This window comes from Pelmatolapia mariae, linkage group LG2 (genome assembly GCF_036321145.2).
Source record: "Pelmatolapia mariae isolate MD_Pm_ZW linkage group LG2, Pm_UMD_F_2, whole genome shotgun sequence".
NCBI classification, from domain to species: domain Eukaryota; kingdom Metazoa; phylum Chordata; class Actinopteri; order Cichliformes; family Cichlidae; genus Pelmatolapia; species Pelmatolapia mariae.
In genome coordinates, this window is record NC_086228.1 from 35,169,465 (window position 1) to 35,187,455 (window position 17,991).

Sequence of the window (17,991 nt, forward strand, 5' to 3'; positions counted from 1 at the left end):
TCACTATGTTACTCTGCTTGTTGCAGAAAGACATTACTTATTAGCTGAATCACAGAATAATGCCAAAGACAACACAGTGTGACAGTCATAATATTGTATTTTTGTACCAACAAGACGATTTCCAAAGAGCTATCGCCTGAAAACTGGTACATCCCAGCACGGTGTGCAGTGTGTCCTTAAAAAGTCGGAGGAAACTGGACAAGTTGAGGAGAAAAAAAAATAAGTGGCAGACCTAAAAACGTATCTATAATAGATGAACAGTATGTGAAAGTTGTCGCCTTAAGATATACAAAAAACCCCGCTACCAGGCTCAGGGAGGGTCAGCCATGTGCCTCGACTGGTTGGAGGGAACAGAAGAGAGAAAAAACGAGCTCTTACAGGGACTAAAAACAAAAAGTAAACTACAGGAGAGCGAAGGCAAAAGTTCAGAAACATGCAGTAGCAGCACACACGGCACATGAGGAATGAAAAGAAACGAAGAAGGAGAAATGATCATTGCCTCAGCCGGGGCCTGAGCCTATAGCATGACTAAAGGAGGGTTCACCTGATCCAACCCCAAGTAAGCGAGGGACTTATATCACTAACAGAGCAACTGAAGTCTCAAATACAGCTCTGGTAGGTGTTCATTTAGTATTTTGGGGGTGATTTTTTTGTCCTGCTGCTCAGGGAGAGGAGAAAATGACACCCTGCATGACTATTGAGACATCTGAGGAGGCACTCCCAAGGCACTCTCAACAGGTAAGAAAACCATATTAGCTCCACATCTGAGGCTTCTGTTTATTCTTTCTACAACACAGAGGCTGGCTGCAGGGCTTATATCTGATGGTCTTGGCAGATGGATGTAGTGTGCAGCTTCTTTTGGTGTGTCACATGAATATATTATAGTCATCTCATATCATGAAGGGTGAGATTTTGAACTGCTGGCACTATATATGGTTACTTCAAATAGACCTACAGTCTGTGCAAACTCACACTGCTTACCAGAGGCAACCCAAGTGAAGCACGGGCTATGCGTATGTGCTTTTTATATAGCAAAATAAAAACACCACATTTAGAGTTCTGCAACTTTCAAGCAAAAGTCTACAAGGTCTGTTGCTAACTAGCCTGAAAACAAACTGCAAGCATGGCTTATTTGTCATTTTTATCCAACATTTTTTCTAGCTCGTCTCTTTAAGTTTACAAAAAAGGAGGTTCCCCTGAACGCGAGCATGATCAGCGAGATTCAAAGGCAGACGAGGCCAGTAATGCGTGCCCTGTGGTGCACGACGGTGAGTCTGGATCTAAAGTCTGAAGCTACCGCAAGGTTAAAAACAGGTTTCCACAAGCTCCTCTTCTTCTTCTTCTTCTAAAAGGCTTACTCCACAAAAAAGCCTTTTCAAGCTATCAATAATTTATATACTGAAAAAGTCCCAAATTGAAGCTTTAAAGGAAAAGTGCTTTCGATTATGAAGGCAATTACATTTAGTCTAATTTCCATTTCAGGCATTCAGCATTTTCTCTTATCCAGAGAGACTTAAATGAAAAGATTTTCCCACTCACATCTGCTCTTTAATTAACTTACATTTATTAATATTTGCCCTAAAACAAGGACTAAGTAAATTAGCCTCGATAAAACAAAAACAGGCAACAAAAGAGTGGACAGAACTGTGACGCGAGTTGTTTTTTCTTCTACCCATTTCATAATAGATGAAGGAGAAATAAAGAGTATTAGGAGGTAATGAAGTTAAGAAAGCCACTGAATATTAAAGCAGTTACAGCCAGAGGGAAACTGAGACTTAATTTTGTTCTCTGCAAACATGTGAAGATTAACAGTCATTAGGATGACGGTGCCTTGAATATTCTCACCTCTGGACCTTTTTGACATCAGATATCTTGAAAAGCACAGCTGGAATTAAACACATTCATGACTCAATTCCATGAAGTCTCCCAGTAAGCTGTGCTAACAATACCAGGAACTTCTCTGGCTGAAAGGCAGCCTTATTAATGCGATCAAACCCATTTGTATTTTTCTTTGACAAGCCAAAATGGCTGTTGTGAATGAGCTCCATTCACCTCCAAACAGCTGTATAATTTTCAGAATAATATCCACCATTTTTGCTTCTGATGATATTTCCAAACTGCAACAGCAGCTCAAAAAGCTCTTTGCACATTTAGAGCATCTCCTGCTGACAAGCACGGGTGTCTTCAGTTGAAGGAAATCGCTCAGTAAACGAACATTTCTTTTGCAGCAGGATGCAGTCAAAGCCGCAAAAGTACGACAGGATAATAGCTGACCCTGAAGGAGCTGAGCAAGTATTGGACATGTATTATTAATCAGGTTTTATGGAAACCTGTTCCAACAGAAGAAAGGAGCAGAGTAATATGCCCCATACAGCACTATTCCTTATTATTCACAACTCCCTTAACAATATGCCAGGCATTGTATTCATTATTTTTTTATGCACAGGAAAAGTGGAAAATCCTGGCCTGGATTTGATTTTACACGAGGACAGGGATGGATGTGAGCTGCTGGGTTGGCATAATAACTATCTAGTGTGGATGGCAAACCTTTCATTCTGATGTACAGATGCAGGAAAATGTTTGTGAGCCCTCTGGAATGACCAGGATTTCTAAACTGATTAGAAAACATGGCCTGATTTTCATTTAAGCCACAAAATTATAGATAAACACGATCTGACCAAACTACTGTTAAACAAACAGTGCAGAATATTGGCAGAAGCTCTTTTAGCAGCAACAACTTTGATCCCAGAAACTGCTTGGGGAGACCTGCAAAGCCACAAGGAGGAATTCTGGTCCAGTCCTCCCCACAAAACTGTTTCAGTTCACCAGTAACTCTGGGAGGTGTTGACTGAACTATCCAGGTCATGCTAACCATCTCAACTGAGAAAAGGTCAGCAGACTGAACTGCTTATTCTAAAGCTGATGTAGAATTCTGCAGTAAATCTATGCTGTAACTTGTGAACTAACTGGAACCCCCTTTTAACACTACGCTGTAACCTTCCAAGTGCGTGCATTAAAGCTGAGATCAGATCTTATATTGGTGTACAGTGTTTTTTTAACTGCATTTCAAACAAAGTGGTGGTCACTTTTACCAGAAATGCCAAATTCTGCATCATCGTGTTACAGAACATTGCAGCACATGTGTTGCACAACTTGAGGTGACCTTTATTTGTTTATTAATCTATAAGTGTTCTGATTATAGACTCTCATGTCTGCATAAAGCCTTTTGTTTCCCTTTCTAGCTTCTAGCTCCTTAATGCTCCTGCTGTGGTGCTGTGAAAGTTTCTGTGTTCACGGCACGGCTCTCCCCAATCAATCTTTCTAAAGAAGAGCAGACTTTGTCAGTAGCAAGACATTGTGTGCCTTTATTTAGTGGGAGAGGCATCTTTACAACCCACGCTTTCAATCTCATCTCCTTAATTGGAATATGTGATTCTAACTAGCTTTTGGAGAAGTCGCCACACAAAGGTACATTCATGTGAAGAGGAGTGTTTGCACAGGTCTCTAAGCGCTTCTGTAGAAAACTAATTACACCTGATGATTCAGCAGTTTTGGGACCCACCTTTAGTAGCAATTACTTGAAGTAATTGTTTTTTATATGACTTTATCAGCCTCTAACATCAGTGTGGACGAGTTTGCTCCCACTCTCCTTTACAATGTCCCTTCACTTCATTGAGAATTGTGGACATTCATTGATGCACAGCTGTCTCTCGCCACAGCATTTCAATCAGTGGACTTTGACTGGACCAATGCAGCAACTCAGTTCTCTTGTTTGTCAGCAAGTCTGTTGTTTTTCAGCAAGTCTGTTGCTACTTTGGCTGATGGAAAGATGGCTTTGACGTTCTCCTGAACTCCTAATTGTTTTGGTATCTAGAGCAGTTCATGGTGGACTGCAAGGTGCCGAGATCCTGTGGCTGCAGAACAAACCCAAATCATCACCCCTCCACTGTGAGTCCTGTGAAAACTTTTCACATAAACATCCTGTTCGCTTCCCAGCCTCAAACGATTACTCAGTGTATTCAATAAAGACTTGAAACAGCTGTTATCACTTATTCAGGTTGCATTTGTTTCTTATAACAAAGTCCAAATTCTTTGCAGAAATTCTATTAATTATATAGAATACTGTACAAAAGTCTTGAGCAGTGCTTCATTTCTTTAGGTTTAGTTTACACGGGGCCAGACTTGGAGTCTTGAGCAATGGTTCTTTAGGATTTTTGTAGGTCTTTGACATTTTAAATCAAGTTCTTATGTCTGATCATTTTCAGAGGAATGCTTTTTCTTTGACCTAGGAAATCATTCAAGCATAAAAAAGGCACATAAGTCAAGGGATGAACCAGTGTTGTGCTACAACATTAAATTGTATTTTTAGGCACTTGTACCTTTGTACCACAGTTGCAGCCTGTCATGAAGACACATTTGCTCCAATTTCTTTAAACGAATTTCCAAATGATGTCAAAGATAACACAGCTACACACCAACAATGAGATTTCCAAAGAGCTATTAACAGAAAACTTGGCATATCTCAGCGTGATGTTCAGTGTGTCCTTAAAAAGTTTGAGGAAACTGAAGTGGAAGACAAAAGAAGACGTGGCAGGCATAAAAAAAAAAAGACTATCTACTAGAGATGGACCGGCTCGGTCACTCAGGCGCAGCCGGCTGCCGGCGGAGCTCACGGGCACGTCACTGCAACCCCCCCTGGCCTCTGCTCCGCGGCTGCTGAGTGACCCCTCATCTGGGACTCTCCTCAGCTCTTTCTGGGACAGTGGCGCGGCTGCCCCTCTGTTGGTCTTCCTTGGTCTCTTGTGTTCTGGGGGCCTCTGGATGTCTGGAGTTTTGATCTCCTCCACACCTGCTTCATGCCCTGGAGGACGGGGCAGTGGCCCCCCACACCCTCTAGCAGATCATTACATGAAGGAACCTTTTAAAAAAAATCAAGCGCGTCCATGTCCACAGGTGTACACACAGGTGATCACACACACAAACTACACCCTTTTTGGCTCCTACCTCAAAGCACACTGTGCGCTGTCGATCTTACGTGCTGCACAACAATGTTTAACATTTAGTATTTACTGCCATATTCCCATATATCATTGTGATGTTGTTTATTCTATTACTCTTTTCTTCTGCTTGTTTTCTTTTTTTCTTTCTCAACAGGTGATCCAGGTGGTCAATATGTATTTTTTTTTTTTTGTCTGCTTATTCTGTTGGTTTTTGTTTTTTGCCCTTTTTCCCCGTCCTTCTTCCCAGCTGTTTTTCTTTCCCTCCTTCCTTCTCCCCTTTCTTTCCCCCAGTAAAGTCTGTCCCGCATACAACAAGTGAAAATAAAATAAACAATAAAAGGTGAATCAAATAGACCATTACGGCAAGGCTGGGATGGTCCATTTGGTAAAGTAAATCCGTTGGGCATCTTTCTTCGCCTTTAGACAATAATTCTAATGGCAAAAGATCCAAAGGGGACAGGCAAAAAAAAAAAAAAAAAAAGAAAAGAAAAAAAGAGATGGACCGATCTGATATTACGTATCGGTCCGATACTGACCTAAATTACTGGATTGGATATCGGAGAGAAATAAAAAATGTAACCGATCCATTCAATATCACAAAAGCACCTCACAAACCTGCGACATAGCGTAACCCAGCTCATAACCTCAGCACATCAGAGGAGTATGCGTCTCGTGATAGAGCGGCTGTGGCGTGCGAGACCTGTCAGCGGTCTGGTTGAGCATTTGGAGCCTCGCTACGTGCTTCCAAACCGGCATTTAATCTCCGAGGAAGTTCTCCCAGAGAAGTAAAGCAAGTGTGTAAGTTCATCTCTGAATGTTTGTAAAGCATTCCCAGCGAATGACTGCCTCTCTCTCTTCCTCCCTCTCCTGCTGCTACTTCAATCATGAAACTGATCAATGATCAGCTGATTGGCTTTTCTGTCACAACTCCCGTCTCTCTTATTTGTTTATCGTCCACTTTGCATTAGAAAAAGGAAACCAGCGGATAAACAACAGCAGCACGTTTAAACTTGATAAGCTGTTGTTAGAATTTATTTAATATTACTTTCCACACCAGGATCCTTTTCTAAGTAGCTGACGGCTGGTAACTGTGCAGGGGCGGGTCTAGCAAGGATTTGCCAGGGGGGCAGGTAGGGCATTAACAGGGAAAGGGGGGCACAAAAACATACTTTTCTTTCTAATTGTCATGTCTAGCTTTTAATAAATAATTATCTGAATCTTACAACCAAAGTTTTCATCTGATGTAAAATGTATAGAAAACCATTACTGTATATAGGAACTATTATAATTATTATTTTTTTTTTTTTACATGTGCATTAAATTACAGTCGATTATGTCAATTAAGCATTAGAAGGCAGAGGGTGGGGGTGGTTCCCTATTTTTTTTTTTTTTTTTTGCTGAGAGTTGGCAACCCTATTAGTTAGGTTGCTTAATATTTCTACTAAGTACTCTTTAAAATACCAGAATAGGGAGGATGGTGCAGGTTTAAGTTTATTAGATTGATCAGTTTTGCTGATCTATGAAATATTTTGGGTGTAGTGTATTTTTTGCATACAGGTATAACAGAATAGCTTTATTTTAGTTTAGTTTTTTAAACTTGAGTATGAACTTACACAAAATGCAGCAAGATATTTAAACAAAACATTTTATTGATTATAAAATATGCTATATCGGATTTATATCGGTATCGGACATAAAAAAGTGGTATCGTGCCATCTCTACTATCTACAGCACATGAACAGTATGTGAAAGTCATGTCCTTGAGAAACAGGAAAATCCAGCAAGAACCTGACACAATACCTGAGAGATGGAAAGCTGTCACCTAACTACAACCACCTACAAAACACAGTGGAGGGTATGTCATGGTTTGGAGCTGCATTTCAACCTTGTGGTGTTAAAGATCTTGTCAAAATTAATTAATGCAGAAAATTACAGATTATATTTTCTGCATTCATCTACAACGCAATAGCATTTTTAAAGCATCTGATTGGCAACAGCTTCATTTTGTCAGCATGACAATGATCCCAGACACACTGACAATGCAGTATAATCATACCTTCTAACAGTTAGAAAAAAACAAAAAACTTTTCTACGTATGTTTGCACTTGTTTCAATAGATCACTGAAACCTGCATAGATGACTGCAGGGCTAATCCACATCACTCTGACACAACAACCATCTTCCTGAACTGAGAGGCACAAGAAAGTCTGAATACTGAAAGGCATCTTGTTTGCTCTGACATTTTCAAAGCAGAGTGCACAAACTGTCCTTGTTGTCTGAGCAATACAGGCTCTATGTAATGTTTATATAATTTCCCTAACTGCAGGCCCTTCAAAAAGTGGCTGCAGTGATTTTAAGAGTACCCTGATTATAGCATGTCATGCACAGTTTTTTGGTTGAAGACATGAATGAGGCTGATTTTAATCATCAGATTCTTTAACTTTCCCAACTCTCATGGCATGTGTCTCAGAAGGCATTGTGCCATCCACAATTTCCATCCAAACGTAAAGACATGCAGCCAAAATACAAAGTGCAGCAACAGTAAATGGGACTCCTGCAGCCCTTCATATCCCTGCTCTCTCATTCCTTTCGTAACTCGTATTACAGTGGTCCCGTAATAGATATGAATAAAGTCGTGGTTTTATAATAGAAACAGTCTGACAGACAGTTTGAGATGCAGTATAGAATCATTGAGATAATAACAATGTTTATCATGTTGCTGTTTGGTGGTGGATGCATGCAAAGGATCCTGGAACTGCAGTCGAAGAATTTTTGTTCCAGATTACAGCCAGTGAAATTGTAAAGTCATTAGTATTGACAATCCATGCTATCAATCCTCCTCAGAAATAATGTTATTTTGTAGTGAATCATTTATAAAAGTCTGCCATTCGCCTTCTGGCATGCATTAACTCAGACCACTAAACAAATGCAAAGCTTGGAAGAGGAAGCTTGGTCTTATTACAGAACAATAACACAGAATATTCCAAAGTTGTGTTCAGCTGTGTCTTCCAGAGGAGGTCATTCATCAGAAAGAACAATGCTAAGAGTGCATTTTGTTACTTCTGGTGGGTTTTTTTTGTTGTTGTAGAGATTACTTTTGGATTTGAGAACTACACCAGGAAACATAATGAACACTTGAATTTTCCCAGAAACAGGGAGATGGCCATTCATAGGCCAGTAAGCATTTATTAGAGCAGATAGAGCAATACTGTTTCCTTATTCTGCCTTATTCTAAAAACTGCATTACTAACATACAGATTTGCTTTGGTATTACTTTCATAAAGACATTACATCTAATTTATTTCAACATAATTTTTAAATGATATTCCTCAAAACCAGTTTCTCTCAGAGATTCTTCACTGGAAATGTTTATTTCAAGTCATTCAAAATAATATTTTTTGTCTTAGTATCTGCTCTTCTCACTGGTCTTAAAGGGGTGGGGCTCAACCGGTATCTACCATAGACTGTATATAAAAGATGGCTCTAGCTTCAGGTAAAAAGAGAAGACAGAGTAGAAAATCTTAGAACTGCATTCTTTCAAGTGTCCAGCAGGGGGCAACTTCTGTAGTAGCAATAAGAAGTCACACCATATAGAAATCAACAGGATGAAGGCCGGCAGCTCCCTTTATCAATAACCTCAGTAAATATTTTCATGAGTTTATGGCCTCAACTGCTAGTTTCAAGTCTTAAATAAAACAACATGGTGTTAAGTTTTTTAAATGAAGACGCCATTTAGTCAAAAAGTAGGATAAAGCAAGGTACCCTGTGGTTCCCTGTGACTGATAGTCACTAGCTGTACTTGAAGAGAGCAATGTCCTCAGTTTCCCAATCAGTTCTGCCCACTGGGCCAGATTTACTAAACAGGGCAAAATATCGTGTAAGCGCAATCCCTTAAATAGCGCTCTTAAGTGTGGTTAGTTTTATGAGTGATTTACAAAAGTTGCTGTTTTCTAAAAAACTGGCACAGTCAGTTCATTTCAACATCAAGCACAAAGAATAAGCCATGCTTTTAATCAGAATTAAATTTTGGCATAATTAGCAGTAAACTACACGTCTACTGCTAACTGAAAACTTCATGTTTGTGCGCGACCTTCTACACGCAATATCGTCACTTTGTAAAAATGAGGTCAAATTGCATAAAAGCTCATCAGGAAATGACTCTTCTGCTTCTTTGCTCTATGACCAGTCTGGTCATCTTTATTAAAACATAATGTTTATTATTCTAAATTATGGTTTTGGTTAGGGTCAAAAAGAAGTGCAGTACGTGTCACAACTGTGAATGAAAAGTAAGTAGCCAATAAAGCAAGCAAGCAATTTATTTATATAGCACTTTCCAAACAACTCTCAGCTGAAAACAAAGTGCTGTACACATGACATAACAAAAATAGTATATGTAAAAAAAATAAAAATTAAATTAAATAATTTTTTTTTAAAAAAAGCAAATTTAATTAGACTAAACACACAAAGCCCATTGATTTTGGTCAGATTTAGCTCATGTCTGTTTGCAAAAACTGTATAAAAAACCCCCAAAACAAACCCAAAACAAAACAAAACACCTTTGATGATAATAGATAAAATGCTCAGCTTGATGCTTCAAAGCAGGACTTGCAAATTTCAAAGCAATGGCTACATCCATCTATTACATACAGTCTATGCTCCCCACTCTATACCCAGTGAACTGAGACTAAGGAATTAAACCTGTTTCTATAATCAACAATTTTAGCAGTTACACAAGAAAAATGTGGCAGGCTGACTGTGATGAATCCAGCTCTGTACTCTCCCTTCACCAAAACAGTTAAATGCTTTATTTGAATCAAAGGGACTTCTTATTGGATCATTTATTCATGTTTCCAGGCCACTGTCACTCAAATCTGATCAAATCACACCGACCTCACCCTGAAGAAGCAAAACCTCCCCATATTAAACTCCTTAGCAATAATATTATCAGAGTTCCCCCCAACCTTTGACTTTGATTGTTCTATATTTAGTAATGAATATTTAACGTGAGTGAAAGAAAAGATGTCTCATTTGAAACTATGTTTTTTAGGGGTGTTAAATCCTTTGGGAAACCTTCACATTGCTTGATGAGGAGGTGCAATCCAATCAATTTCATCTTCTTATCTGCTGGATTTTTTAAAAAAGGTTAATAGTAGTAACAGTGGACAGAAAATAGTAGCTTGTCAAGCTGCAGAGCTGCCTGGATTTCATGTTACCTTGGAAACAAGCACTGGCGCTCCAGCAAGTGAATAAGAAAAGGTAAGACTATGTCCAATCCACTTAACATGTTTGGTAGATCCCCTTCATCAATCACCTGCATCAGGCTAACACTTACAGTAAATCAGCCAAAACAAGTGATTCAGTGCCAGAGGAAAAGCTTTGAAGCAGACGCCTGAGAGCGAGCAGGACCTGCCCACTTTGTCTGAGCCCTGACTTTCTGCGGGATAAAGCTGAGCCTGTCGCGGTGGCGACTGCTAAAACGCCACAGGGACCGAGGAGAAGACTTTAAAACAATGGTTACAGACACAACATCTAATTACACAACAAGCCACTAGATCAATACCTGCTTCTCTGGCAGCATGTGTTGATGTCCCCCTTTCTCTAGACTTCTACTTTGTGTTATTTCTTTTAAACAATCCTGTTTGTGCTGAAACAATAGAAAGCGGTTTTTACGTACGCGGCTCTGGCAGTCAGTGGAGGATAATAATTTGCTAAATGTTACCACTGATATATTGTAAACACAGAATTGACTTTGAAACAGGGTTATAAAACACTTTACCTCCTGGGTAATAAAACTGAAAACTGCATTCTGTGTGTGCCTGTCTGCATGTGCGTGCGTGCATGTGTGTGTGGCAGAGGTTCACAGGTGTTTTGAGACGAGTTTGAATACATTTCCATTTTTAAGCGGGATCGGTATGCATGAATATTTTTAAATTTCGAAACTGCGCAACAGCCCCCTTTCGAGATCAAGCAGTACACGATAAAATGGGTCATGTTTTGTGCAGGTGTGAAGCACGCGCGCTCACACGCACACACAAACAGAAGCATAAACATTGTAAATGCTTCTAGTGGCTTTGTGTTCAGTACAAAAAAAAGTGCCATAAATGTGGAGGGGGGGACTGAAACAAACTTTGGCTATGATGCATACAGCCTCAGACAGGTTTGGACCTCAGCCGGCTGCTTTGATGTTCAGCTACTTCCTGCTGGAACGCTCGCTCAGAAAAATTTCATTCGCTTCCGCTTTTGTTACCTTAATTGCATCTTCCTGTCTATAGTTATGTGTTGTCAGTGCTGAAGCGGTAATCAGCCACCTCTCAATATCTAAATAAATACAAATAATTCAGAGTATATACGTGCCCTGTCGCCTGACTGTTAGCTTTCTATTTTTAGGTTCATTTGAGATGATGCCATAAGGAGGGGCGTGTGTGGGGGAGAGGAAAACTGAGAGGGAAAAAAGACAAACTGTATCCACAGTGACATCAATCCAAGCGAGTCTTTGAGCCCTTTAAAGTGAGCAGCGTTGGCTGTTCTCAACCCCATTAGCCATTTTGAAAGATGCAGCAGCGCAATTAGGCAGTTGGCACGAAGGGAGGTGAGGAGGGAACCGGGGAGTTGTCAGGGGGCTTTACTCTGATAAAACACACAGAAAGAGTAACCCGAGAAGACCAGACTTTAAACAGGGTCATTATACAAAGCTGCTTCTTTTTAGATCCACATTACAGCATTGGTGGGGGGTGGGGGGGTGGGCATTTTTCATCTCAAAAAGAGATCTATCTAAAATTGCCATAGCTTTAACTAGATGGCTGTTTAAAAATGGCCAAACAACAAAATATAGACCCATGGGAAATTATTTGTCTCAAATGTTGGAAGCTTTAAGACGATAAAATCAAAGTTCTATTTTAATTGGCCAAAAATAGAATCTCCTTAGCAAGCAATGAAAACACAGAACCTGAGCTACACGACCTGCTGTCGTCAAAAATAACAACACTTAAGTTAGTCTATAGGAAGAGCTAAAGAAAAACTTGAGGTGATGCACAATCATGATCACTGCGTGTGAAAAGAAACACTGAAGCACTGGGTCGAACATCGGCCATGTCAATTATACAGTCGGTCAAAAGGAGCCCAAGTCACTGCACGGCTTTAGTAAGGTGTCTTTGTTTGGCTAAGGGTGAGAGGTTGAGATTTTAATTAGGCAAGCAGGTAGGCGAGCCTGCCAAGGAGAACAGAAAAGGTTAGGGAAGGCCAGGTACTGGTGGTAGATGAAGGGAGGTCAGGAAAACTAGACAGGAGAACCGTGTGCAGTCCTGAACACTCATCATTTTCTGACAGGGGTTAGTAGCAGGTAACTCTGTGCCAAGCTACTGGCTACAGGATGAAAAATTACACCACTTAGGTGGAAAAATCCTCTCTTTTCGGACAATGCTAACAACAACTATTACAGACGGACTGTGCTAAAGGATAAGATATATACACGGTGTAAAGAGGCTCCAGTCTCCAAGAATACTAATGCATTTAAAGCCAAACCATTAACATGATTTTTTTTTTTTACTCAGGTTGAGTTCAAGGACACACAAAATTTCCTAAATGCACTGGATGCTGAGCAGTTGGCACCAGATGAACAGTTTTATCATCAGCTCTTTAAAATGAAAAAGATTATTATGCATCTAGGTTGCTTGATTAAGACTTGAGGGTCTTAGCAGGGAAGAGTCTTACCCTCAGAGGTATACTGGAAGGGCTTGAATGCATTTTCAGGCTTAAGAAATGAAAACTCTTCTCAAGATTTGTTTTTAAATGACAGCAGGGACGACTGAGGACCATTTAAAAAAAATCTGAGATAAGAAAATCAACAGGCCGGAAAAAAAGCATCATCCTTGGAAAACCTGTCGCTGTTGAGCCAGTTAAAATGCCTCCAGTCTTACTGTTGTCATCACAATTGTGCACGCAATTTGATCCAATCTCAATACACAAATCAGTTAGCCGTGGCTGGCTGACTTGTCAACAAACATGACCCCAAGACGAGGAAAACAATGCTCTCCACGCGTCCACTTGAATGTTAGGCTTTCAGCCTTTCTTTACTACTAGAAAGAGGCAGCAAACTTGATTTCTTTAAAATATGGTCATGAAGTAACAATTATAGTTACACCTGCTGGCATCTGATCATAACACAGCTTTAACTATCTCTGGATCTGCCGTTACTTACACTTTGCATCAACATGATTTTATTTTCCTGTTTTTTAATTCAACATAACAAATGTCATAACTGAGACATTTTCTGTTTTGCAAAAAATATATCTTCATCTTAAACAGGAAGCTAGCAACACATTTTGAAAATGTGAGACGGGGGAGGATTACCATTGTGCTGCCTCACATCTGCACTTTTTAAAAATGCGTAGCCATGCCACGGCACGATGTGGACTGGGACACAGTCTCACTGAAACAATTAATACCCTGCCTGTAAAACATATTGGAATGACAGCATATGAGGCTCCAAAACCTGTATGTAAAGCCGGCTTCAGCATTAATGGTGCCTTCACAGATGTTATGGTCTGCCATGTGCACTATAAAAGTAAAAGCGACTGAGCGTGCAACAGCCTCAGCCTCTGGGTGATTGCTTTGCACTGAAAGGCGACTGCACAGCTTGCCTGGTGGTAAGCAGCCTGTCTTCAAACAATCACAGTGTGACTTGGCCTGGCTGCAATCACTCTCAGACCAACTGGTGAAGGTTTGTAAATAAATGCAGTCTAATTTAAAAATGCAGACAGTTTGCAAACACATTGTAATCAATCTGAGTCTGTGACACGTATATTTGCAAAGGGGGAATCTATTCAACTGGTTGGCAACAGGGTTGTATTGTGGTTATATTATATGAAAGCATGGCTACTGTGCCCCCCCACCCCCCATGTGATTTTAATGTTAACTTGTCATCTTGAGCAACTACGTCACTGTTTGTGGAGGAAGGTCTGTTTCAACTCTGTGTGAATCAGACTGGAATTTAAATTTTAACCTCCTAAGACCCAAACTCTTTCATGGCATGCATTTTTTATTTCTCTTTGCTATTTTGGCTGATTGGGACCTGATGAATGCAAAAACAAAAAAATACGTGATTTATTTTTTTTTTTTACCTGATTTTTGTTTCTGAGAAAAATGAGATCCACACATGAGGACATTCGCTTTAAATTTCGATAGAACAGTAACAGAATACTGTCCTTGTAAGTGGACATCGGGCCCTCGTAGAGCAAAATTTAGTATTTTGGTCTACACAACCCAAAATGTGATGTCCACATATGTGGACGCCAGGTTCTAGGAGGTTAAATCAGTAACTTGAATTTCTGTGTATGCAGACGGCAACAGATTTGCAGTTTCTTTGATTTATCACAGTTTGCCGCCGTATTATCACAAACACATTGCACAAAGTTGCCAAATTTACCCTAGGCAACTGATAACAGACTGACTCGTTTTATTGCTATATGTTCGTCTTGACATTCTGAAGTTACTTTGGTGATGAGAATTGGCTGTAAGCGGAGACCAGAGACAGCCACGTCATCTCTGTTCACTCCAATGGACCAGCAATAGTCCATATACTTTTATAAATACTTTTGAAAGTTAGAAACATTAGCTGCACTAAAGTGATGTAGTCGGACAAAACTTTGAGATGGAATTTTAAAATGTAAAAAGGTAAAAAATAAGTCTGCATGTTATCCACTAAACACGTACTGGAACTATCTGAAGGCTACATGAACCAATTGACAACCTTAAATTCTGACGCCCCGCTGACACAACTCGATCTTACTCAAGGCCTCTAGCGGCGACCTGGTCCCCTTCTTCAAGTCAACCGCTTCAATGGTTAGAGTGATTTACAAATCATTTTGTTTTTACATCATTTTTCACAGCAGCTCCACTCTTGTGGCTATGCAGTGAGGTTATCCATTTAAAATTATGCTAACTAACACTTAACAGAGATACAAAGATAAATGAGGCTGCTGGGCTGTCATTGGTTTTGGTCTTAAATCAAGCTATCTATCCAAAGTCATTACAAGTGGTAAATATTAATAATGTGCATCCAACATGATAGCAATCCATCCAACAGTTGTTTAGACATTATACTCAAAACTACAAATATGAACCTCACTTTCTGGCCTGCACAGCTCTTTGCTGCTCAGGAACAGAGACAAACACATGGATTTGTATTTCAGTCATGGCAGCTAAAAAACTCATTTTCAAGCCAAATGAAAAGCAAATTTACTTACAAAAATGATTCCAATATTCTGCATGGTAGTCTATTTCTTCTGTACTCACCACTCTAATTAAGTAGCTGTGTTGTGAATGTGATACTTTAGTTTCATAAGTTACCGATGACATGAGGGGAGAGTGGTGATGCGGCCGTGCCAGAGATGTGTTGAAGGAGAAAAGACCTGTCGATACTTCTGCAGTTCCCACTGGCTGCCAATTTAAATCAACATTTATAGATTGCTTGATGCCTCTTTTAGTGTAATTAATTTAATTTAAGACACTGTCAAAACCGTGAGGACATGACGTTACACTGGGTCAGGGAGATTTACTGTAGGGTAGATGTAAAGGGAAAAAAACTGTACTGCAGTTCATCATCACAGTAAGGGATTGTCCCAGATGACACGAGCAGCACTAGAGTCTTCACGCTCATCTGCATCACAGCACAGCCTGGCACTCCTGAACTTTAAATCAAGTCAATACCAGGGGATAGCAATTTGCCAGCTGTTATGGTGAATGAACTCACTGTTTCGTGGTTCACAAAGACTTACTTACTTGGACATAGTTCGACCAGAATGATGCCAGGGAAACAGGACGTTGCCGACAGCTGCCCGATAGCTGTACACGCCCAAAAGCCCGAGGGCGAGGGCGACCTTCGAGACCCACGAGCACCGTCTTTGAACCAGGAAGTAGATGAGAACCAAACAGAAAGCGGACAGCAGGGAGAGGACCACCTTGTGCTCAGAGCTAGAAGAGAGAAAATGGAAGAGAACAGTCACGGGCTGAGAAACGTGCCAAGCACTCAAATGATGAGGAAGGGATTTGGAATTTTCACACTGAAGTTTATATATTTTTAAAGTAAATGCTCAAAGTATTACAGTTGGCCAAGTAGTGGCTTAAGGCAAACCACATCTATGGTCAGTTTATAGATATCTATATCTATCTATATCAATCTCTCTCTCTCTATATATATATATGTAAATGAAAAAAATGTAACCTGTCCAGGAATTACAGATTTAAATGAGCAGTTTACCCAGACTGTGCATTCCACAGTCTGGGTGCAACAGCTTGGAAAGATCGGTCTCCTCGAGTTCTAAAACGAGTGTTTTGATTCGATGACCTCAGGTTACGAGGTATGTGTACGAATCAAATCAGCAGTATAGGGAGGGGCCTGTCCCTGTAATGCTGTAAAGGTTAAAACTAGAGTTTTAAAATGGAACCTGAATCTGATTGGGAGCCAGTGTAGCAACTTCAAAACAGGTTTCATATGAGCGAGTAGCCTCGCTGCAGAGTTTTGAACAACCTGTAGACGAGCTAGCCCTTTCTTGTTTAGACAAGTAAACAGGCTGTTACGGTAAGAGAGCTAGAGTGGCTTTGCATTACACACTTCAGGATAATCCTTAGTATTCTGAACTGTGAATTCCTATCACCTATCAGTTAATTTACTGTCTAAAAAAGGCTATTTTCTCCTTTCCTTTTAAGGCCACACTCTTGAAAAACCAGATGTCTTCTGACTGGGCTGCCCCTCACAGCTGGCTCCAGCCACGGGTGGGTGGGGCTTCTGTCGTCACAGCCAGAGACGTGTGCCTGAGTTGACTCGACAAATCCAAGAAAAGAAAAAAATATTGATAGACCAGCTGATTAAAGCAGTTTGAAGCTTTAGCTCCTGGCTCTCAGGGATTACTTGGACATACACTCACCTCATTACTGTGAACTGACTGTCTTTAATATGACGGTTCACCAGTGTAACTGTATATATAATAACACATGAAGAGAAAGCATTACAGGTTCTCATTTGAAGGCTGAAGGTGAGCATTTACTTTGATGAGATGAAATACTGTCAGTCAAATCCTCTAGCTTCAGGTTAAATTTAAAAGAGGCACAGCCCCTCAATTGTTCACTGGATTAAAGTCTGTAATTACGCCACACTGAGCACCGATAGGAAATAGTAAGACATCAAAGGACATATCAAAGTTGAAGCCGTGTATTTAGCCATTAGCTGGATCAGACTGGCAGTGGACGTTGAATACTTTGAGACAAGATGAGGCATAACGCTACCTGGATCTCATTATCCAAGCAACAGGCACTGCAGGTAGGAAGAAAGGGCAACACTGGACAGGGAAAAGGTCAGAATCCACATCTCTGTTCCACAATGTGATGAATGTTAAAGAACAAACTATAATCCCCCTGCCTCGCACTGCTGTCAGAATATTAATGGCTCTGAAAAAGCCACAGTTTTTACAGAGAAATCACAGTTTTCCTTCAGTCTGGGCAATCTGAAGACGATTTTCTCTTCTTGAATCTTTAAAAAAAAAGAAAAGCTAAGTGGGTAGTCCTATCAGCTTCTCAGCTAGAAAAACACATTTAAAATGTTTTAGTGTCAGAAGAAAAGACTTGCTCTGTGTGTTAACACCACACAGCTTCCATTAGATGTCTATATCTAGCATTGAAATCTAAATGTATTGTTCACTCAACCGCTTTCATTACGTCTACTACAGTAAGCAATATCCTATATCACGGCTTTCCCCAGAGAACATCAATGAATTTGCTACATTGATCTGTTACATTTGTGTGTAGGTGGAGAAACAAATTGAGATTGAAAATCTTGTTGCTGCACTGCATTTTAGCCTACTGAGTATACTGTCTGCAGACAGATTGCCTTTCTGCAACGAATGCATCCCCATGTGACGGTTGAACTTCTATCCTTAAACAGTGAAAGACGCCTGTTCTTTTTTTAATTCTGTTTGATTTGTCCTAAAACATCAAG

The 17,991-nt window shown here is 40.1% G+C and overlaps 1 protein-coding gene across 2 annotated transcripts in view; it reads right to left on the reverse strand.

The window, feature by feature from the left end:
- Nucleotides 1–17,991, reverse strand: part of pigg (phosphatidylinositol glycan anchor biosynthesis class G (EMM blood group)) — a 92,231-nt gene that overhangs the window by 28,496 nt on the left and 45,744 nt on the right. The window contains exon 10 of one of the 2 annotated variants that reach the window (XM_063499592.1): nucleotides 15,780–15,971. In XM_063499592.1, coding sequence (XP_063355662.1) covers nucleotides 15,780–15,971 — 192 coding nt within the window. Of the gene's footprint in view, nucleotides 1–15,779; nucleotides 16,974–17,991 lie in introns of those variants that run through there. The other variant, XM_063499601.1, reaches the window with a different exon arrangement.